Source organism: Artemia franciscana, chromosome 20 (assembly GCF_032884065.1).
Source record: "Artemia franciscana chromosome 20, ASM3288406v1, whole genome shotgun sequence".
Classification (NCBI taxonomy): Eukaryota; Metazoa; Arthropoda; class Branchiopoda; order Anostraca; family Artemiidae; genus Artemia; species Artemia franciscana.
This window is the reverse complement of record NC_088882.1, coordinates 30,883,772-30,907,682: the sequence shown is the minus strand read 5'-3', so window position 1 is coordinate 30,907,682 and position 23,911 is coordinate 30,883,772. Positions and strand designations below refer to the sequence as shown.

The 23,911-nt window shown below is 35.1% G+C and overlaps 1 protein-coding gene across 1 annotated transcript in view; it reads right to left on the bottom strand.

The window, feature by feature from the left end:
* LOC136040110 (nuclear pore complex protein Nup107-like) overlaps window positions 1–22,979 on the bottom strand; it is a 104,308-nt gene extending 81,329 nt beyond the window's left edge. The window contains exons 1-2 of the mRNA XM_065724205.1: window positions 22,841–22,979; window positions 6,157–6,881 (exon numbers count right to left, since the gene is read on the bottom strand). Coding sequence (XP_065580277.1) covers window positions 6,157–6,871 — 715 coding nt within the window. The 5' untranslated portion in view covers window positions 6,872–6,881; window positions 22,841–22,979. The remainder of the gene's footprint in view (window positions 1–6,156; window positions 6,882–22,840) is intronic.
* Window positions 22,980–23,911: the final 932 nt, after the last annotated feature.

The window sequence follows — 23,911 nt, the reverse complement described above, 5'->3', positions numbered from 1 at the left end:
CAGGAGGATTTCTGGATCCATACTCTTGGTACAGCTTATCCTTTTGGGCTAAATGATCGTGTAGCAAACTATGGTGACATGTCTCATGTATTGATGGTTTTATGGACCATCCTTCTTTTACTTGTCCTACTAAACGTAAAAAACGATCGAGAGGACATAGGAAAAATAATAGAAAAAATTAATTAGATGTACATATGCTTTCTATAGATCTATGCCAGCTACTTGAACCTAGGGGTATGATTTCTGTAATAAAATGTCTAAATAATTTATCCAAGAGGAATTTAATCAAACTTTTCAGGATTGTTAAGAATAATACAGCTCTTGATTATAATTTTAAAGTAATATGTGATACAATTTGCATTCTAACTAAAACGAAATTTATTTCAAAAAAGAAAAAGTTCGATAAGATTAGTAATAAGGATAACAGATTATATTTACCTATTAATTTTACTTGTAAGCAGATTGAAGATATTAATTTACCAGAAATTTTAAATCAGCGGCATGTGAAACAGGCCCTTCCTAGTAATTTGAATTATAATGATAGTCCAGTTTTAACTTATAAATTTTCAAAAACTATTGGGCAAATTATTTTTAATTATAATTTAATACTAAAAAGACTAGATAGTGATATAAATTGGAAACCGGTTTGTAATTGTAAGCAACTTGGCCCATTTGTAAATCCTACTTACAAACATGTTATAACAGGGGACTTGTCAATAATAAAGCAAGATGATCTTCAAATCATAATGAATAAAGGGGCTAATTTCCGTCTTTCTCATCATCTGAAACCATCAAGTGTTCTTGATGGCTTGGAAAATGATTTTGATTTATGTATTGATAAGTGGTGTAAGAAAGAGAATAAAAATAAAGAGAGTTTTCAAAATTGGAAGAATTTAATTATTAGTAGAATAAGAAATAAAATATACTCTAACTTAAAAAATAGTAACACTAAATCATTATTTTATAATGCGAAGATTATACAAGCAATTGATAATCTAAAGAATGAATTTGTAATTGTGCCAGTGGATAAAGCTAATAATAATTTTGCCATAATTTGTCAGAAGCTGTATTGTGATATCTTAAAAAGGGAGTTATGCACAACTAATGTTTACGAAAAGGTAAACATAGAGGATGAGAATTTAATTGAAAAGACTGAAGAAATACTTTTTAAAAATTTTAATATTAAAATAAATGACAATGATAAAAAGTTCTCTTTCCTATATTGGACTGTAAAATTTCATAAGAATCCCCCTAAACCACGGTTTATTGCTGGAGCAGCTAAATGTCCAACCCGCATTGCTGCTACTGACCTTTCTTTAATTTTAAAGGAAATTGTAAATAAACTTAAAACCTATTGTTCTGGTATTAAAAAATTTTCGAATTTTAATCCATATTGGACTGTTAATAATTCACTGCAGGTGATAGATTCTTTAACAATGGTTTCAGCTAAAAGAATTGAGTCTTTCGATTTTGCGACAATGTATACTAATTTATCACTTAATGTAGTGTTTGATAATTTAAAAACTGTTATCAAGAAATCTTTCCTCTTATCTAGTAAAAGGTTCTTAAAAATAGACATTTATAATAAAAAAGCTATATGGACAAATTGCTTTAATACTACAGTTAACTTGAGATGTTACAGCTTGGATATGATTTTTGAGTTATTGGAATTTGTTTTATACAATACTTATATAAGATTTGGGGGTGATTTGTACAAGCAAATTGTGGGAATTCCCATGGAGGGGAATGCCAGCCCATTTATAGCTGACTTGTTTTTAAGTCAACTAGAATATAAATATATGATGGATAAGAATAATCCAATTAATTTAAAACATGCTTTGTCAAATAATAAAAGATATTTAGATGATATTTTGGTCTTAAATTGTAAGGATTTCATTGATATTTCTAAAAATATATATCCATCAGAGCTTATTCTTGAGCCTAGTCATGGCGCTGGTCATGAAGATCATTTCTTAGATTTAAATATTAATATTTGTGCTAATAATAAATTAAGTTTTAAAATGTATAATAAAACGGATGATTTTGATTTTGAAGTGATTAGTTTCCCATTCCCTGAAAGTAATATACACTCAAATATCATATATTCAGCGTTTTTTCACAGTTACTTCGTTATGCAAGGATTTGTAGTAATTATATTGATTTTAAAAATAGATGTAAAATCTTAAGCCAAAAATTGATATCAAGAGGTTTTTCTGCAAATAAATTAACTTGGCAATTAAAAAAAAATTAGTTTTCAGTATAACGAACTTTTAAATAAATATCAAAAGAATTATCTAGAAATACTTAAAGAAATTTTCAACTAATTTCGGAGGTTCGAGAAATGTTGTCGCAGCGCCATTTATTTTGAATTGTGTTTCTAATTGAGCGGATTTTCTTAAAAATTAGCCGCATGGTAAAGATGAATTCTATAATTGTTTAATTCATTCAGGTTTTTTGCAATGTGTTAATATTTGTGATTTGGTAAAATTTATAATATTTAGTTTACCTATTGTTGCTAAAGGGAGGGATATATTAACAGGATAAGCTTGTTTTGGTTTTACTTGGTTGTTTTACATTTGCTGTTTTTTTTTCTTTCATAGGCATATATTTTGGGGGTGATACCTGACACGGGGATGCCATGGATATTCTGTGGTAGCCACAACACTGTGCTGGGTAGAGAATTTAGAGTGGCGAAACCCTATATAGGCCAGTGTATTCTCCTGATGAGCCCTTATGTTGGGTGTTGCCTCTGAATTATTTGTCTATATTATTTTTTCTATTGTTTGGTAAATGACGACTTATACTTATTGACGACATGACTGCCTGTCCATGGATTATTCTTTATGGTTGATTGTGTGTGGCTATGCTGTTTGACCTATGTGATTGTATGGATGAGTAGGGTTAAGGCCTCATTCAAGTGCTGGTCTATATTAATCACTAATTTAGGAAAACAGTCTTCCTTTTCTCCTTCTGTCTCTCTCTTTTTTTTTTTTTTTCTTTTTTTTGTGTGTGTGTGTGTTTGTGCTGTTGCATTGGTGATTTCTCTTTTCATGATATATATTCTTCGCCACGGCAATTCGTATGGAAGGATTTGTCATAGAAACTTCGGAAGGAGCTCGTTCAACCGGGCATTGAAACACGATACTGCCAATAGACTTCCGTTTTATTTCCGTTTTAACGTCACAGCATTATGCAGCATTGTTGCTGCTATTTTTAAATTATATAAAGTTCTAATTAAATTATTCGAAATGTATTTTAATCGCCGTTTGACTTGCTTACGTATATACTTTTCATTACAGTGCAATAGCTTATCATTTAAAATCCAAAAACCAAGAAAACATACCATTACAGATCTAAGTTCTGAAAAATCACTGTTATCTAGATCTAAAACAAAATAGGAATGGATAGGTATCTTTTCGAAAATCGAGCTAATGGAAAAACAAAGGATTTATGCTGCTTTACTTTACATGATGCTGCTGAAACCTACATATAAGGGTCTCTTATCGGAAAAATGGGGGATGTTTGATCCTGGGTTTTCAAAAAGCCCAAGAGAGCTAAGGTAAAACTTAAGGAAATGTTTAGATGAAAGCGGAACAAAACCCAAAAACACTACGGGCATGTTTGTTATTAAAAAAGCGAATGGACAATAACTAAGGAACGGGTGAGGATATTAAACTGAAACTTCTGGGTATCACAAGAGGATTTGAAGGGCTATCGGCGTAAAGTAAGTAAGTATGACGGCACCAGACCCTCAAAGTCCAAACCAGCGGTGCTGATCTTCGTTTCGTAGCCCTTCAGCCAGGAAGTGCAATTTGGGGTTGGGTGTCAGCCATCCTGTGCTTTCACACACCCTTCCTGGTTACCTTCCCGAGATGTCTCCAGGTACCCATTTAAAGCTGGGTTGACTCTGGCTGAGCTTACAGTTACGCCACTGACCCCCATCCCAAATCAAATAACTGGCTACGACGGGGATCAAACCCGTGCCTCTTGGACCAAGAATTATCAAACCAGCGCGCTAACCACTTAGCCAGGAAGGGCAATCGGAGGGTAGATGATGGTGTATTAGAGGTTAAATGAAGGGTAATCATGGTTGTAGCAATAGTTGCAACCTAGTAAGGAACGAGCCATGGTATATAATTAAAAAAAAATTAAAAACGCGTCTTAAAAAAAAACAAAATAAAATAAATAAAAAGCAAGTGAAGTGATTTTCTGATTTGACTAGACGCGTCTAGTCACGTCCAATTGCCCTCGCAAGAGGGTTTCGAGGCACTATTAACAGTGTCAGTTCAAAAGTATCACTGCTTTTGCTCCTTTTTTCTCTTATGAGGCGGTATCATTCATTTCTTCCTTTTTTATGGTATGTGTCCATTGCAAAAAGCTTTATTTTTCACCATTGCTTTCTTTAAATTACAGAAAAAGGATAATTACACAATGGAAACTAGACATAGTCTCAAGTTTTCCATGAATAATTAAAAATTGTTTTGATTTTCGAATTCAATTAAATAGATAAAAAAAAGCTGTATTTATTCATTAAAGTGAATTTAAAAAACATAAATACATTATATGAATATCAAGAGGGGATCTATCAACCCCTCGTTCCCTACTGTTTATGCTAAAGTGTGACTAGTGATTTCAATAGAAACAAAAGAATCTGCAAAAGTCAAAGCCAAATTTTAATTGCCAAAATTTATTAATCTATTTAATTTATTTAATTTATTTACTTAACTAAAACTTATTTAATTGCCCAAACTAAAAAAGTTAAAAGTCAGATTTTAATTGCAAGTCTTTTATTTACTTATCGTCCTTCGAAGCATTTGAACTGACAATTTTTTTTTAAATAAACTGAAATACAATCAGCTTGATGCAATTGGATGAAAAAGGCCTGATTTAGCGCAAAGCAGATAGTTAAAGGTATGAATGTTCACTGGGGGGAAGGGGGGGCATCTCGACCCATCGCCCTTCAAAAGCATAAATTTTCAAGGTATTTCGTATTAAAATTATCAAGAAACAATATTGTAATCCCTTCCCTCTTCCAAAAAAGTGTATGCATCTGATAGGCACGTAAACTAGGTAGTTGGCAGCTTTTCCTTTGTTGAAGGAACAGATTTTATCGTTTAGGCTTTAGTATCGCTATCTAAGTAATACAGCCATAAGGCTTCAGACCCGAATCAAAGGTGTATACTTTTCATTAAATTAATCTTACAGGCCCATCAAAGTCTCAATAGCTACGAGTGTGCCCTGCCTGAGGCATTTCTTGCAGCTTTTACTGGGCATAGACACCAAGAGCAGTTTCTAAGAAAATTTGAGAGGTTATTGATAGGTCTGTTATTTGTCGATTGAATATCATTTGTTGGTGGATATACATTGTTAGTGTTGATGAAACTTTCTGAGATTGCTAAAGGGGTTAAGAAATTTAAATTCCTTGATATAACTAAATTTATATGATCTTTACAAAGAATTAGTTTTTGTACATGTGCTTTTATTTTTTGCAAGATGACGCAACATGGCCATTTAATTCGCAATTTGTTTTATTACAATTACAAGAACTTTATGAAACTTATCTGTGGAGCTAACTCTTTGAAGCATGACGGAAGGAGATGACAGAAAATGAATTGCCCTCTGTAGCCCGACCCATTCGACCCCCCCCCGGCCAAAAAACAGCCATGTAGATTGGCCGTGACCCTCTGGCACTCAATGGCCTGTACCCATCCCCCCAAAGGAATCAACAGAGCCGTCTAGATTCCCCAAGCCCCCTCCCCAAACGCCCCCTTGCTTCCAAACAATAAAAGTTGTTTGGAAGCAAGGTCTTTCCCATATCTCCCTCTCACAGGCATACCCGTCATCAAAATCACCATAAATGTACAAAATATCTCTTTTCATTAACCTATTGTACGTACACAAGACAGGTATAAAAATATTTGAAACCCTTGTTTGTAGGGTGATACAACAGAAATAGGTAGTGGGAAATAACTGCTGTATTTTTCTCTAAATGTAATTCATTATTACAAGCAATGAGAATCATTTTTACCTCAAATATAAAAATTTAGTAATTCATTTTTTGTTTATATATAATTTTCTTAATTTATGGACAGCATTGATGCAGATTTTTAAGAATTTGCAAAGTTGGTGCAAAAAAAAAAAGTTTAAGTGGCCTACCTTTTATTAAAGGATTTTCTTCTAACTGCATAATTGCATCTAAAGCAGTATTGTTCATGAAGCTGGATTGTTCCTCTAACTGTGACATATTCCCTTTCTGACCATATAATACTGACTTTCTTGAAACTCTTCTGCCAACGGATGTAACCTCTGTATCAATAAATGTCTCACCTAGGTTGAACTGTGGACTTTCAGTATTTTTTGCATATTCAATTTCTCCAGTGCTACCAATAGTTTCTCTTCTACCTTTTTTTCCCCCAAGGCTAAATCGAGACAATTTAATTGGTTCTGGTCCGAAAGTAGTTCTTCTGTTTTCAAGAGGTAACAGCTGTACAACACTGTCTTGATCTTCTAGAAGTGTTTCAACCATCTCGTCTGCTTCTTTTTCCTCAAATAAGGAGCGACGATTGGTAGAATAATGAGGAATGTTGCTCATATCCGCATTAAATAAGGACAACCTTCGATCTTCCCTTGGAGTCTCAATTGGTTCAGACGTTCTTGGTCCAGGCCCAATGCTCATTCTCACGCTTGATCTTCTGGTACTTGGCTTCGGACGAGAGAGAGGACCAATTGAATCTTCAAGATTCTGGCAAAGGTTCTCAAACGTCGTTGGTGATTCAACAAAGGTGTCATTATTTGTTTGAGGAAGTCGAAACAGTGACAATCTTGTTGTCATCCCCACTTTGGTGGGTGTTGGAGCCAAAGTGTCGTCCATGACTTATAATCTATAAAAGCGAAATTAATTATGTTGTTTTATAATATCATAGTTAATAAATAAAGTTAATCAAAAGATAATAATTGGATCTTCAGCAAAAAACTTCCCATGGATGTTTGAGGTGCATTCGTTTTATCGCTTCCAAACAACTTTTTGCAATCTTTTTTTAATCTCAAGCATGTACATGTGAAGCTGCATTGGTTTTTTCTTCTTTACTGTTTTACCAAGCCCAAAATCCCTGTGAGAGGCAACACTGAATCCTTATGGAAATCAATACTGTAGTTTCTCTGTTTTGTTTTGTTTTATTGGAGTGGAAAAAGTTTTTGAATGATACATTCAAAACACAAATCATTTTTTTTGGCAGCACTTCAAGAAAACATAAACCAGCAATAATCTACAATGAAGCATAAACTTATGAAGATTCATTTACCCCACTGTACTCTCTCTTTTCATCAAACTGTTACAAAAGGTGACTGTAGGAGCTTCATTAAGCAAATAGTGGATTTATATTATACCTTTTGTATAGTAGCTTATTCTGAGCAATGGTCAATGACTAGGAAGCTCAAAATAATCCACCAATCAAAAAGACATTTAAAAACTTACAAATATTATGTAAGCAAATATTATTGACCATTTTGGGTTATGTGAGACCACTAGTATTTATTAAACTTGGTTAAATCTATTTTCCTCTTTCAGTGATGAAACCAGTTAGGCGTTGTCTGGCTTTTTGCCTAATACTCTCTATGATTCTCCATCACTTTTTTCAGGCAAACATTTTGATGGAAGTGGCACTAAATAGTAAAATTATGGCAGTGAGGCTTGGTAGACATGATCAGTATAATTTGATACCTCAAACAGTTATTTATAGAGCCAACTTTTTGCAAGATTTTTCTAAACCCTTTTATTGGGGTACTAATACTCAGTTGCCAGCATTAATTTCATTTTAATAAATAACTCATAGTTGTCCGGCCAAATCTATACTCACTGTACTAGAACACTTTTGAAGATAGTTTTCAAAAATTGCTAATATTAACTAAAAAAAAAATATTATAGAAATTACCACAAATATTAGTAGAGATACAGCCTCTCTAAGCCCTAGAAAGACCAGAGCATGATGTGTGGCTTACTGAAAACGATTTGTGTTTTCAGCAGTGTGTTTTTGTTATAACTTCATTAGCAGAACAACATTCACTCCACCAGACCCCCAGCTTGAATAAAAATATTTTGAAGAGCTTGACCAATTTGCATGCATTCCCTCCTGACTCTGATTATACAGTATCTGTAACGTCCGAGGCTGATGCTATTATGCACCTTAAGAAAAAGCTGTTACAAGACATAGATGGGATTCACGCTCTATATATCGAAAATGGAGATCCTGCACTTTTAGAACATCTCACGTTACTTCCACAAATGATTTTTACACAAGGAGTGGTTCTGTCAACGGTCTGGGCTAAAGATCTTTCTTCTATTTCGAAAAAAAAATGAAAAACCTCCAGTCAGCTTACATCTTTCAGACCCATTACTCTAGTAACTAGCTTATGCAAACTTTACGAACTACTGTTCATAAACGAGTTTAAAGAAGAATGTTCCGTCTCTACATCAATTGGCTTTCCACATGGTATTGAACGTACAGACGCTCTTGTAATTGTTGCTAATGCTCTGCCGGATGCATCTTGTACAGGTAGTTCACTTGCCTTGGCAAGTCATGATTTTCGCTATGTCTTAAGACTCCCTGATCCCCCTCCTCGTGCTTTCAAGGGCTGCTAAAGGAGGAGAAAACCCGGCTATCATCGGATCTCAAAAGGATATGTATGCTAAGCTACGATCCCGATTTAAAATCCCTCTTAAGAAAAATGAAATGACAATGCCTCTGGATTGAACTGTATCAGTTGAGAAAGTTATTGCCTCACCATGTAATTTCAATAAACATGTCCTCGAAGCTCAAGGCTAGTGTCAGGTATCGTGCGTTCTTTCTGGCCTCAATATCTCCCTAGTCACTAGTGCTGATGACATTTATAACCTCAGCCAAACTTTTGACAAAATTTCTTGAACTTTCCAAAAACTGCCAACAGAATACTTCAAATGTTGTCTTGAATCCCACACTGAAAAGCCCGACGCAGTGCAAATCACTTCCTGATGAAATCGTACCAGAAAATTCAAAAATCCATCATCCGACCGAATGATTTATGTTAGCATTCCCATTAGGAATACAATTTCTCATAGACTCTCCTAGCAAAACAATCAAACGCCAGCTATCAGCTTCATATGCTTCCTCTGCTAAGCTTCACTTAAAACGCTGTTATCTGTCAATGCTGTCAACACTGTTGCTCTCCCTCACATCCTCTACAAATCACCCTTCATGAATATTCTTACGTAGACTTATAAATTGAAAATCCGCTCCACTTCCTTCTGTTTTCCAAAATACCTACTGAGATATCTCATTTCAACACGCAGTTCTAAGCTCATCAACCATCTTCGTATAACAGATCTTAGTATAACTGTGGCTAAACTTATTGAAAAACAGAACTAAAAGATTTTAAAACATGCTTGGAACCAACTCCTTCTACACGAGTTACATTGGCATAGTTGTATAGTGTTCTTTTTCCTTATTTTTCTTCTTTTTTTCCAGTGCCCAGTTATTTGTTTACTTGTATGGAAAAGGGTTTCAATAATTATAATGATAACTATCAGAAAACTAATCAAGGTTATAAACAAGAGTTACCACAGACAAAAGTGAAGCTACTCCCTTCTCAGGCTCTCTGAAAGTCCTGCAATATGTCGTTTATCCTTTATGGTACTGAAAAATATAGGCTAAACAGCATAGCTTTAATTTATCAAAACAATAAGAACAACAAAGAAAATCATGATTGTAATCAAGATTACAGGGAAAAAAAGTATTACTTAGAATAATTACCTTTCTAACTTTCAATTTAGCTTTGATTTTTGTAAAGAATATTCTTTATATCAAATTTTTTCTTTTGATTCTATTAAAAACCTTACAAGTGAAAAATTGGTAATTTTAAAGCAATCTACTTAGTTTGCCGGAGCAGAACATTATTGAAGAATCAATCAATCATTTAACAATTAATTTTTAATATGTCATCAGTATTTCTTCAATGTTACAATGACAAAAGCCAAACTGTTAAAAATTTATTTAGTTTCTAGTAAAGTCAAAATTATGATCTGCTGATCAGGGGGCTATCAAAACGCTACTCTTATTTGTGATATTTTCTGCTCGTTTACGGTCAACTCGATACTTCATTTCAAATTTATGTACTTTTGATAAGTCATATAACTACTCATATCAGTATCTTCCATCTTTATGTTTAATGTGATTAATCATATTGATTTTTGTTCATTTCGGTTTCAGTTTATCGATCACTGTAATTTTTGTTCTTATAAAGTTTTAATTGTAATGAGACTTAATTTTAGCTCATTCTAGGTTTTATTATGGCTCTTTACTTTTCTTTGAAAAACTTCTTTCTTGGAAAACATTCTTTTTTAAGCTAGTTTATGATTGTTTTTTAGTTGAAATAATTTTAGTATTGTTTAATTCAAGTAATCTTTGCCAAGATTTTTAATTCGTCTGCTTAACAAAGAAATTATTGAATTATAATTAGAATCAAGATTTTTATTAAGTCAAATAGTTTTACAGCTGTGCTTTGACGCAATAAACTTTTAGTAATATTTTTATTATAGAAATTGAGTTGGATGGAGAGAGGAACTTTTATTCATTTGGATTGAGAATCCCCACATTTTTTGTCGTCTGTAGGTAACTGGTAAAATTGGTCATGGTAAAATGAAGTATTTTACGCATTTTATCATAAATTTACAGACCTCCGTAAAATTTTTATTTTTACGTAGATTTGCCTATCTTGAATCTTTTACTGAAATATTTTACAAGAGCTTGCAATTTTTCCAGCATTAAAGTCCAAAGAGGCTGGCACCAACAGGTTTGATACGATTTTGTTTTGTGTATAGCTGCATTACACGGTTAAAAGGGTCGTCTGTCTTACTTCAGCCCATTGTTATCAGAATGATAAAGTGTATTATAGTACAAGTAATTATAATTTTAAAATAGTGAAATTAGCTAAAATAAAATTTTGTTAGTTCTGTGAGCTGTTAAAGACAGAAAGAGTTACAAGCAGGATTGAAATATGACAAACAAGAAAAATTGTAGCTGTACGATATATCCCTACCACTCAAGTTGTTCATGCATTGACGTACTATAAACCGGTTTCCTTCGCTGGTCTCTTTCAATTTAGCATGAGAAAAGACAAAGACAGGTGGCAAAATAGATGGGAAACATGTAATTTGGGCTATAATTTTGGATATTAGGGAGAGTGGGGGCAAGAAATCGGAAAACAATTCTTGCTTCACAACATCAGAAAAATTGTAGCTATTACATTTTGCTGGCAGACCCTCTGTACTTTACCCCGGCCTCCTAATGTGCAAATACATAGCCCAAAGATGTTTCTAAAGTAATACATTTTATCATACTTAGGTAAATTTTATTAGAAGCCTCTTCTGTTTCTCTTCCTGAAGTCTCTACTGTTTCTAGGTTGAGATTAAAGGATCATAGCTAAGGCTACATTTCTCACGGCTGTGGTGGAATTGTAGCTAATGGGGTTCGATCCTCCGTCCCTAGACAGCGGTGAAAACCCTTCAGTGCACCACATAGTGGTGAAGGGGTGCAAACACCATTTAGCTCCACGCCGAGTGAAACGGTGGCAACTGTGCTCCGGGTGACCTGAAAGATTGGGGTCCTTGCGGTAAAATAGGTCTCCATAAATCGTCTTTGGATCTCAGACCTCGTAAAAATTTGAAAATGTCTACGGCGTCCCCGGTATGCGACGCAGCCTCCGTATTGGCACGGGTGTCGAGAAGTAAGCTAGCCAATCATGATACGGCGTTCCCAGAAGGCGACACGACTTCGAGTTTGGTGCTGAAGTTGAAAAATATGCTAGCCATAACTATAGATAAACCCTGTACCACTATTAGGCAAACTAAATTAAAACTGAACATCAGCTGCTGGAAGGTGCGATCTGCCAAAGATGAAACTACTCGCACACGTCTTTCTCGCACACGAAATGGAAAGATACAAAATCGATACACTCTGCCTATCCTAAACAAGAATGTGTGTCTCTAGCACAAAAGTCATTACTGCCGCTGATTCATTCCAACAATTCTATCTCTTCTATTCAGGAGTAGAGAACAACTCGGGACTCCACGGTGTAGGATTTCTACTAAGCTAAAGAGCCAGAAATGGTCTTCTAGAATGGGAACAAATTTCCCCTCGTCTAGCCAAGATTAGATTCAAGGGCAGCCCAGCTAGCATATCTTTACTGTCAGCCTATGCTCCTACACGTGATGCACTAGACGAAACGAAAAACGATTTTTACACGGAACTACAGACCGTGACTTCAGCTATAGCCACGCGAGACTTCCTAATTGTAGCTGGAGACTTCAATGCAAGAAAGAGACCTAAGGACCAAATCACTAGCAAAGTGATTGGTAACTTTGGATTAGGTCAACATTGCGAAAATGGTGAAAGGCTAGTCAATTATGCCCTAATGAATCAGCTGACTGTTTCCAATACTCTTTTCCAGCATAAGCCAAGCCACCTATTAACTTGATATTCCAGCGATGGCGTTACCAAAGCCGAAATTGACTAAGTACTCATCTGACAGCGGTGGAGAAGCTCATTTCAAGATTCACTTTCTTATAAGGGAGCGGATACTGGATTGAAATCTGGATCAGATCATAAACTGATCATCACAAAAATTCTCCTTCGTCTAGCAGCATGTAGAAAGAATAAAAGAAAACCTCGCATTGATAGCAGTAAACTCAAGGATGAAACTGTCAAACATGCCCTCAGCTTAGGACTGACTAACCGCTTTGATGCACTAGATTGTGATTCTTTAAGTGTTGAGGATAAATGGGGACAATTCAAGCCAATTATTTCGGCGACAGCTGGGAAGTTTCTAGGGAACACAAAAGTGAAGCGACAACATTGGATCTCTGTCAATATTCTTTCCTTAGTTGAGCAAAGGAATAATCTGACCGGCCCGTAAAAGCAATCAAAGACCATCAAAAGCGAATAAAACGTGCGTCACGAATTGATCGCCAAAGATGTCTGAGGAAGCCGCCACCTCACTGAAAAAAGGACCCCATCCAAGCCAAGACGCATGGAAAACTAATTCCTTCCCAAAGGGCTGGAGAACTTCAATTATACTGACCTTATACTGACCTTTTATAAGAAAGGAGACAAGACTGAATGTAGAAATTGCTGGGGAATAAGTCTTATACATATCGCGGTAAAAATTTTTAGGATAATTCTCTTGAATCGTTTCACAAGTGCCCAGGAGAAAAATACCCGCAAAAATCAAGCTGGCTTCAGACTAGGTAGAGGCTGCATTGATAATATTTTCGGCGCCCGACTTATTATCCAACACTTCCAAAGGTATAATTTACCTCTAGCTTTAATATTCCTCGAAGACACCGCGGCCTTGAACTCCGTTACCCATCACAAGCCCTGGAAAACCCTAGAGATCAACGAAACGCCTGTAAAGTTTATTGAACTTAATCAGGCCTATTACTCAGAGTCAACAAGCCGGATAAGAATCTATGGCAAGGAACCTGAAGAATTCCTAGTCGAAAGTACAGTAAAGAAAGGCTGTGTTCTCTCTCCAATGCTGTTTAACTACTGTATAGGCTGGGTGCTAGAAAATACCCTAATGCAACGAAATGGTGCCCAACTTTGAAAAAATCTGTCGTTGATCGACATCGATTACGCTGATGATGTTGAAATCCTCTCTGACCCTGAGCATGATCAAAAGATGCTAGATGATATTGTTGAATGGTCAAATCTGATTCGACTTAAAGTAAGCAGAGAGAAAACTAAATTCATGACCATGAATCATCCAACCCAAATATCTTTGAGCGTAAACAAAACTCAGCTAGTAAGGGTTGAGTTCTTTAACTAACTAGGCTCTATATTTCGCAATGATGGCTCTTCAGACTGAAGAAATCCAGCAAAGAATACATAAGGCGCAGTTTGCTTCGCATCCCTTAGAAAATCCCTTTTGAACCACCGAGAAATGTCTATTCCAACTAAAAGTGGAATCTTTACGGCCCTGGTCCGAACCATCCTACTGTATGGATACAAAAATTGGTCCTTGAAGCTTCAACACGAGAGAGCACAAGCTGCCTTCAAACATGAATGCTTACGCCAAATCCTTGGAACTTGCCGGCAAGACAGTATATCTAACTTCCATATTCGCCAACTCTGCAAGATTGGAAGAGATGTCGCTACCATCATTAAAAAGCGCCGTTTCCAGTGACTGGGTCAGGTCCAGCTGAGACTACCGGAATACCTGCCCCGTCGAATCCTTCTAGTTGAGCCCTAAGTCACTTGAAAGAGGCATCAAGGAGGACAAAAGAAGAACTGGTCGACCCTGATTAAGTCTGACATGGGTCCCACTGGTGACTTTAAGAAGTTTGGACATAGATGGTCGGCCCAGTGACTCCTATTTGCAAAACAATTGGCAGCAGATTGCGAAACGCGGTCCAAAGAGGTCACAAGGATCCTGGACGCTAGGCGAGGCAGAAACACCTGACTCCTGCCCCAAGTACAAGTAAGCAATATTTTATTAGGATTAGATTATCTTCACTTCTTGAACGGTAGGGGTATATCATAAAGGTACTGAAAAAAATGTATCAAATAGCCAAGAAAAATGAGGGTGATGTCCAGCAGTGGACAGAAAAGAAGCAGAAATGACAGACGCAGATATTTTGTCAGGGATTTCTGTCCAGCCATTTTCAGTGCTCAAAAAAAGAGAAGGAAAACTAACCTTTCGAAGTAACTCTTAACAGAGCCGAACAAAGACTGGGTCAAACAAATCAAGTCAGAATAAAGAAAGACTATTCGTCAATTAGATTCAGCAAAAATTCTCTGCTTAGTGATTTACTTAGCTTGTCTACTGAATAAATTTTCATTAAAAGTGTGGTCAGACGATCTTAATTCAGACTGAAGAAAAAAAATTATGTGAATCCTTTAATTTTACGTTATTATAAATTGGGCTAATAGAAATATTTCAAGTATCTATTTAAAGCAAGTCTCTATTTATGGATTTTTTTTTATTTCAACTGCCTTTCTAAAAGAATATGGGAAGCCATTCGATTCAGATATAAAATTTACCTCATCAACAAGATCTAAATGATCTGGATTTTTGTCACTGCTGAGGGCAAAAGTAGAACTAATATCCTCATTTTTATTTAAAATTTCACATCCCAGATATATCTTGTGCTCATGCCATTGTTCCCCTGGGAGTCGGCGTTTATACTCCCTAAAGAAGAGACTTCCGTAGATAATTTTTTTTTCAGAAGAACTTGATGTGAATGGGGTGGTCAAATAAATTATGGAGGGGGCTCAGTCAATTGGTAATCGGAAGTTCCAATGACCTCTACTAAAATTCTACTAAAATTTAGCCTGCTTTTCAACCAATTGCTACAGAATGTGTTGTTACTGACTATAGTGACTTTAAAGAAATTCTTATTCTACTTAAATGGCCCTTGTGTTTCAGCGGTTGTTTTGAAAGAATCTTCAGATAAATACAAAGTTAGTTATAAGGGGGAGATAGGGGGAGATTGAATGTAGAAATTGATATATAATTCTCAGGGTCGTATCCAGGATTTTTTTTGGGGGGGAGGTTTTTTGGGGGGAGTGGGCTTTGGAACAGGCATGGTGATCAGAATCTGAGTCTGAAGAAAAGTAGCTAGATTTGCCAGTATATCCTGTCGAAAACGATTTTATTGGCTGAATACTCAGCTATTATGATCATGGTGAGTTAATCAAAGTCAGCAAAGTGTTACAAACCACTTTTTTGCTTGTTTTTGGTGCCTTTAAAAATAAATGAAAAATAACAAGTATGTGACACGAGAAATGTGACTATTTAATATGAAAGGCTGTAAGGGTAACATTTCTTAGGTTAAAATATACAAATAAAATTGCCAGTTTGATTTTACTCCCAAATAATGGTATATTTTTTTTAATAGATGTAAAAAAAAAAATCAGACATTAAATTAAACTGATGAAGCTCTAGATGAGGGGGCATTGCCTTTTTGAAGCCCAAGAAAATCAAAATAACCAAAATATTTCATTAAAAGCAGAAGTGTTGCTTAAAAGAAATTCTCAACTTGTCTTATAGCTACAGGACATCTCCAAAACACCAATTTTCTTATGTTTCTTAGGGAGAACCATATTTTACCCTTACTGAGTTTTTATTTTACGTTAATTTGACAACACTATCTATAGGGCAGAAGCAATTTTAACCTCATCCCATAGTTACCCTTGAGTGTACATACATCTTAATCCGCTATTCTGCAAAAAAAAAAAAATTAATGTCTAACTTTGTTGCAACAGTTTGATTGATACAGAAAAGATCAATATTATTTTTGCTGGTTTTGTTATTTTTGGTTATTATTTGTTGTCAATAGTTATAATACCAACTTTAAAAAAAGCAACAAGCTACTGCACATAACCAAGGATGTATTTAGGTATAAAGTCCTAGAAAATATTACCACAAAGGTCAAACGAAACAATTTTTATTTTATTTTAGTGTTAACCTGATCCGCCTGGCCTTAATATCTGTAGCATCAGAATCGGGAAAGGACAGGGGTAGTAAATATAGTTGTCCTGTATGAAGACTGCTTATGAGAAGGAAATACAACAATGGTAGAAGAGGAATACAGTTACTGGTGATTTTTGGGTATCTCAACTAATTTAATAGCTAAATAATGCATCCGCCACTTTGTATACCTTTTAATGCTGTTTCCAAATTTATTAGTCATTACCTTTGGAAACTCTATTATAAGAAAAAAAAGTGGCATCTTGTTAACTATAATCCAACATCAAATTCAAAAGAAAATACTATTTTCATATTCCACACTCATCTATTCCGTATGCTTTGATTTGAAATCCAATGTGATTAACAATTTATTGATATTTTTCAATGCTATCAACCAGAGCTGTTCCTAGGATTGGTGGTATCAGGGGAAAAATTAATCATAACAGCTCCCTCCCAACTCGAGCCAAGAATACTCAAATCAAACTGAAAATTTTCAACAAAGTGGTCAGCCCCCAGCCAAGGCACCTTGGGGTAACTTACCCTGGTTGCCCCTACCCCTTGAACAGTTCTTATTCGGGGGGGGGGGGGGTCCCACAAACAAGACAAATTAGCAATTCCTTTAGTTTCACAACACTGGCGAAAAATTAGTCAAACTACAAGATGCTTTCAAGAGCCAAAACCGGTTGAAAAACACTAAAATAAAAAAAAATAAAAAATTTAAAATTTAGTTATTGAAGAAACAAAAATTATCGTGGGATTAGAACACCAGATCTGGTCGGGATGTAAAATGAGAGCTATAAAGCACAAGATCCTTCTAAATATCAAATTTCATTAAGATCTGATCACCTGTTCATAAGTTACAAGTACCTCATTTTTTCTAATTTTTCTGTATTACTCCCCCCCCCCAAACTCCACCAAAGAGCAGATCTGATCCGATTATTTCAGTCATGTATCTTGGACTTGTGCTTATTCTTCCCGCCAAGTTTCATCCTGATCTCTCTGTTTTAAGCGTTTTCCAAAATTTCCATCCCCCCCCCCCATGACACTGGATCTGGTCGGGATTAAAATAAGAGATCTGAGTTACGAGGTCCTTCTAAATATGAAATTTCAGTAAGATCCAATTACTACTTTGTAAGTTAAAAATACCTCATTTTTCTAATTTTTCAGAGTTAACCCTCCCCCCCCCCCAACTCCCCCAAAGAGAGCGGATCCGTTCCAGTTACATCAATTATGTATCTAGGACTTGTGCTTATTTTCCCCACCAAGTTACATCCCGATATATCCACTGTAGGTGTTTTCCAAGGTTTTAGGTTCCTCCCCCCAACGTCAGCGGCTCCGGTCGGGATTTAAAACAAGAGCTCTGAGACACGATATTCTTCCAAACGTCAAATTTTATTAAGATCCGATCACTCCTTTGTAAGTTAAAAATATCTCATTTTTCCTAATTTTTCAGAATTAACTCTCCCCCTAAGTCCCCCAAAGAGTGCGGATCCTTTACGGTTATGTCAATCATGTATCTAGGACTTATACTTATTTTTCCAACCGAGTTTCATCCCAATCCCTCCACTCTAAGCGCTTCCCAAGATTGTAGGTCCCCCCCCCAACTCCTGTTGGGGAACTCTGTTTGTAAGCTAAAAATACCTTATTTTTTCTTATTTTTCCGATTTAACAGTCCCCCCACTTCCTCCATATGATCAAATCGGGGAAACGACAATTTCTAATTTAAGCTTATCTGGTTCCTGATACGCCTACCAAATTTCATTGTCCTAGTTTACCTGGAAGTGCCTAAAGTAGCAAAACCAGGACAGACAGACACACAGACCAACCAACAGAATTGCTGTTGGTTCATATTTTTAAACATTTGACTTGGTTGATCACAACACCTTAATTCAATTATCACTCAATAAATTTGAAGAAGACCCTAATTTAGTGAAGTTTGGGCATGTTTTCTTTCAATTATCAAATAGATCCCAAGCTGTAAAATACAGAATATTCTCTCTGAACCCCTCCCTAATTATCATGAAATTCCTCAAGGAACCTTGTTAAGACTACTCTTGTATGTAGTATTGATTAATTAAGTTGGTAAGATTCCCTAAAAGCTGTTAATACATAGATGACCTGCTGATCCTTAAAGTGTGTCATTGAACTATCAAAAATGACCCCATCAAAATCCTATCCATTTTTCCGATAAAACTAAGAACCTAAATATGAAATTAAAGTCCACCAAGTCAAATATAATGACAACAAACTACTATATAATACTAACTACTAATACTAACAAACATGCACTAATATAATACTAACATACATGTTAAAATCCTTGGTGTCCATGAAGAAATTCATATTTAAAGAATTTTGGACTTTCCAGACAAAGGATAGTCAAAACTAAAATTTTTAAAGTTGATTAAAATCACAGATTAACTTTGAAACAACCAAATGTTGACAACACTTTCACTGTAAACAACAAAGAAATTTTTGCTGGACCATTAAAGCTGAGAGGAAGTTTGCCATTCCAGATTGTGTTTACAGAGACACCTATATCACCCTATTATATCACACATTATATTATAGAGACCTAAGTCACACAATTACACTCCATAGGATTACCCACTTTGGTCCCTATACTTCAAGCAATTCTTCCAGTTTTTTGTTTACCCTATACAAATAGGGTTTTATACATTTACACATTAAAAGAAGGTGAAGAGAAACAAAGAAATAAAGTAAAAAGAATAGGCATGCTGAATGCCCCAGGATCCACCCACAAGTATTCCCCAACTATTTCAATAAGTGTCAAATTGGGTTCCAACTTGTGTCAAAAACAGGTAACTTTTTTGTTCTGTTGAATTTGTAGGTGAAAACACTCCAATTTAAGAAAATCAGAATTTTGTACCCTTTTCGATAAATTTTCAAACTTCTAATCAAAAAGTTAGATCTGTAGATATTTTTCCTAAATAGTTAAACTCTTTTCAAACCAAAATTCTTTAAATTATGCCCACTGGAGTAGAAAAGTGTTTTTTTATGGAGACTGTTGAATCATCAGTACCTTTACCCTATAATTGGTTTTCATGGGGGCAACCAGGGTAAGATAGCCAGTAGCTGCATGGCTAATCTCTAGTTTATAATTTCCATTATTTCTAAATCTTCATTATAATACCTAAAAAATGTATTTACTTAAATTTTCTTAAGAAGTATGAGATTAGCTTGAAAATTTTATCTATATAAAACATTAACAATTTTACATGAACCAAAACTCAATGGTTAACCTAATCACAGAGTCATATTTCCAGCTCGATCCTAATCATGATTAAATAAATAAAAAAAAGGCTGCCCAAAACTCTAATCTCAAACACAAGATCTTAAAGTTAAAAGAAAAGTATATAAAAAAGCCAAAAACAATCATGGATAGATTTAATCAAAGATAAATTTTGTTAGTAGAATAATTGTATTTAAATAAGCTAGGCTTTAATATTAAAAAAAAAACTTTATAAGACTGTAGTCAGCCAATCCAACTACTCATACAATCTCCAAGATTAAGAATGTACATGGTTATTAGTCAAACATATTTTGATTGTAATATATTGCAGTCAAAATATTTTTTCAGGATCAATTGCTGTACAAGTACCAAGGGTCTTACCCTATTATATGTGAAACGCATGTTGAACTGGGAACCTAATAGTCCTACTCTCTTGTTATTTTACTTTTTTCCATTCCATAAGTAGTTTTTATTTAGGATTTACCATAAACAAGAACCACTGGAGAATTAAGCTCTTAACAAGGATGCACAATAATAACAAAACATCAGTAGGATACCATTCAATTCCCCAATTAATATTCTTTTTAAATATAATGGTTGCTACCATGCCATGAGACCGTATCCATGGTACAAGCAGGTATGCCCCTTAATGCTCCTTCCAAATTTATTAGTTACTACTTTTGCAAATTCTACTGTGAGAAAATGAATTGAAACCTTGTTAACTAAAATCCAACATTCAATCCAAAAGACAATTCATATCTTTTGGACAATGATTTCATCCATAAGACATCATGGAAAATACTGTCCATTCTTGAACACAAGATCTTAAAATTATAAAAAAGCATATAAGCTACAGAGAGATTCTATCATTCATGGATTTATTTTAAGATAAATGTTGTAAAGAAGAAAAATTATATCTAAATAAGCTAAGCATTAATGTTGGAAAACGTTAATAGATTTTACATTCATAGCCTGAGATCAGCTGAATACATTCATCCTTGTCCAATCACTAACATGAGTTAGTTTTTTCTTGTATAGTAGTTCAGTATATAACATAAGGTTGTACCTTGAATCATCAAACTGTTCATGGTAAAAAACTGTAGTAAGGAGAAGCCAGGCTCAATAGCAACAGAAATGCTAAAAAAAACAAATTAGAAAAACAAAATAGATACACCAAAAGAATTGAATTTTATGAATTGATGATAAAGAGCAAGGTATTAGGAGGAGGTGAGCCCCTCATATGGGTAATAATTTCTGTTTGTTTTTAGTTTTAATGCTGCTCCTTACTTCCAGCTGAAAAAAACTTTTGCATATCTATTTTTTCATTGTTTTTTTTAAATAATGCTAGTAAATCCTAGACTCCCTTCATGGAAATTTTCTTCCCCCATGACAAATTCCTCAATGGAAAGTTTCCCCAATATATCCTCCTCTTCTCAGACCTTCCATCCAACCAAACAATCCTCCTGAGAATGTCTGTACACTTCCCAATAACCATTACTATATGTAAGCACTGGTCAAAGTTTGTAACTTGTAGCCCCTCCCATGGGGACTGTGGAGGAGTAAGTTGTGTCCAAAGATATAGTTATAAGGCTTTTCGACTATGCAGAATAAAATGGCTATCTCAGAATTTTGATCTGTTGACTTTGGGAAAATAATCAGTGTGGGAGGGGGCCTAGATGCCCTCCGATTTTTTTGGTCACTTAAAAAGGGCACTAAAACTTTTCATTTCCATTAGAATGAGCCCTCTTGCAACATTTTAGGACAACTGGGTCAATACAATCACCCCTGGGGGAAAAAAAACAAATAAACATGCATCCGTGTTCTGCCATCTGGCAAAAAATACAAAATACCACATTTTTGTAGACAGGAGCTTGAAACTTCTACAGTAGGGTTCTCTGATATGCTGAATCTGATGGTGTAATTTTTGTTAAGATTCATGACTTTTAGGGGGTGTTTCTCCCTATTTTCTAAAATAATGCAAATTTTCTCAGGCTTGTAACTTTTGATGCGTAAGACGAAAATTGATGAAACTTATATATTTAAAATCAGCATTAAAATGCAATTCTTTTGATGTAGCTATTGGTATTAAAATTCCATTTTTTAGAGTTTTGGTTTCTATTGAGCTGGGTTGCTCCTTAATAAAGTTCATTACCACAAACTGTTCGATTGGTTGAATTGTTAGTTGATGTTTATGATATACTTTTGCTGGTTGATTAAGTCTTGTTTGTTATGGTAATGATATTCTGTCATTGCAGCCCTATTTTTGCCAGAAATTGCAGTTAGTCAAGGGCAAGCTTCTGTGATTTTAAAAGTTCAAAGGTAGGATATTTTAGCTTGTTGTGAGTTTTTTTTTTTTGAATTAGCCCTACTGCATATAGCCAAACTATATTATGATTATTACATATTATTTTTATGTCATTGTTTATTCATATTGCCCAACCCAAACATTTTCCTTGACTTCAAAACCCTACCCACTTTACACATTTTTAGTTTTGTTGAAGGGGGATTTTAAAAGCTAAAAAATGAACACACTTCAGTAATAATTACAAAGAAACAATGTGCAATCATGAGAATCTTGCTATATGCAGTAAAACACATTTTAAAAACCTAGTGATGAAAGTAAAGCTTTACTAAATTATGTTGCAAACTCCAAATTTACTTAATAAGCAAACTTAGTATAGGCCTACACCAAATCAATTTTGAAGAATTTCAAACATAGGCTTCTTACATTTAGGCTAGCATATTCTGAGCATACTTTTTATCTGCCTCAATATTAGCCTAGGCACGTAAACAATGACTAATTGACCAATAAAGTCCCTGTATTGGCACCAAAATAAGGTTTCCTCTCTGGGTCCCATAGGTAATTATGTAGCTAAAGGCAAACCTACTGGACCATGACAGAACAAACAAAAAAATTGTCAAGTATATTTCTAAGATGAAAAACCTTCAATTGTTTTCCTTAACATAAGTGACAAAGCCCTAGCCTACTTTAAGCTATCAATTAGGTTAGGTCAGCCTAGGATGCTATTGTAGCCTGATATCTGGCCAAGACCTACCGTTCTGGAGCTTTAAAGTATATTTACTTACTTCAAATATGCTATTCTGTTTGTGGTGTCTAAATGAAATATCTCCCTTCAACCTCTGCTATTTGAGTTTTCAGTCTACAGCCGACACCTCATGTCAAGTTTTTAAACTTTTAACTTTCTAAAATATAACTGAAATCAAACAGTTCGTGGTAACGAACTGTTCGAACGGGTCGTAAGGAGCGACCCGGCTCAATAGAAACCAAAACTCTAAAAAATGGAATTTTAATACCAATAGCTACATCAAAAGAATCGCATTTTAATGCTGATTTTAAATATATAAGTTTCATCAAGTTTAGTCTTACGCATCAAAAGTTACGAGCCTGAAAAAATTTGCGTTATTTTAGAAAATAGGGAGAAACATCCCCTAAAAGTCATAGAATCTTAACGAAAATTACACCATCAGATTCAGGGTATCGGAGAACTCTACTGTAGAAGTTTCAAGCTCCTATCTACAAAAATGTGGTATTTTGTATTTTTGCCAGAAGGCAGAACACGGATGCGTGTTTATTTGTTTGTTTTTTTTTGTTATTCCCCAGGGGTGATCGTATTGACCCAGTTGTCCTAGAATGTTGCGAGAGGGCTCATTCTAACGGAAATGAAAAGTTCTAGTGCCCTTTTTAAGAGACCAAAAAAATTGAAGGGCATCTAGGCCCCCTCCCACGCTAATTATTTTCCCAAAGTCAACGGATCAAAATTCTGAGATAGCCATTTTATTCAGCGTAGTCGAAAAGCCTTATAACTATGTCTTTGGGGACGACTTACTCCCCCACAGTCCCCTTGGGAGGGGTTACAAGTACAAAACTCTGACCAGTGCTTACATATAGTAATGGTTATTGGGGTGTACAGGCGTTTTCAGGAGGATTTTTCGAATGGAGGCAGGGGTTGAGAAGAGGGGGACATGCTGGGGGAACTTTCCATCGAGGAATTTGTCATGGGGGAAGAAATTTTCCATGAAGGGGGCGCAGGATTTACAAGCATTACTTAAAAAAACAATGAAAAAGTTTTTTCATCTGGAAGTAAGCAGCAGCATTAAAACTTAAAACGAACAGAAATTAATACCCATATAAGGAGT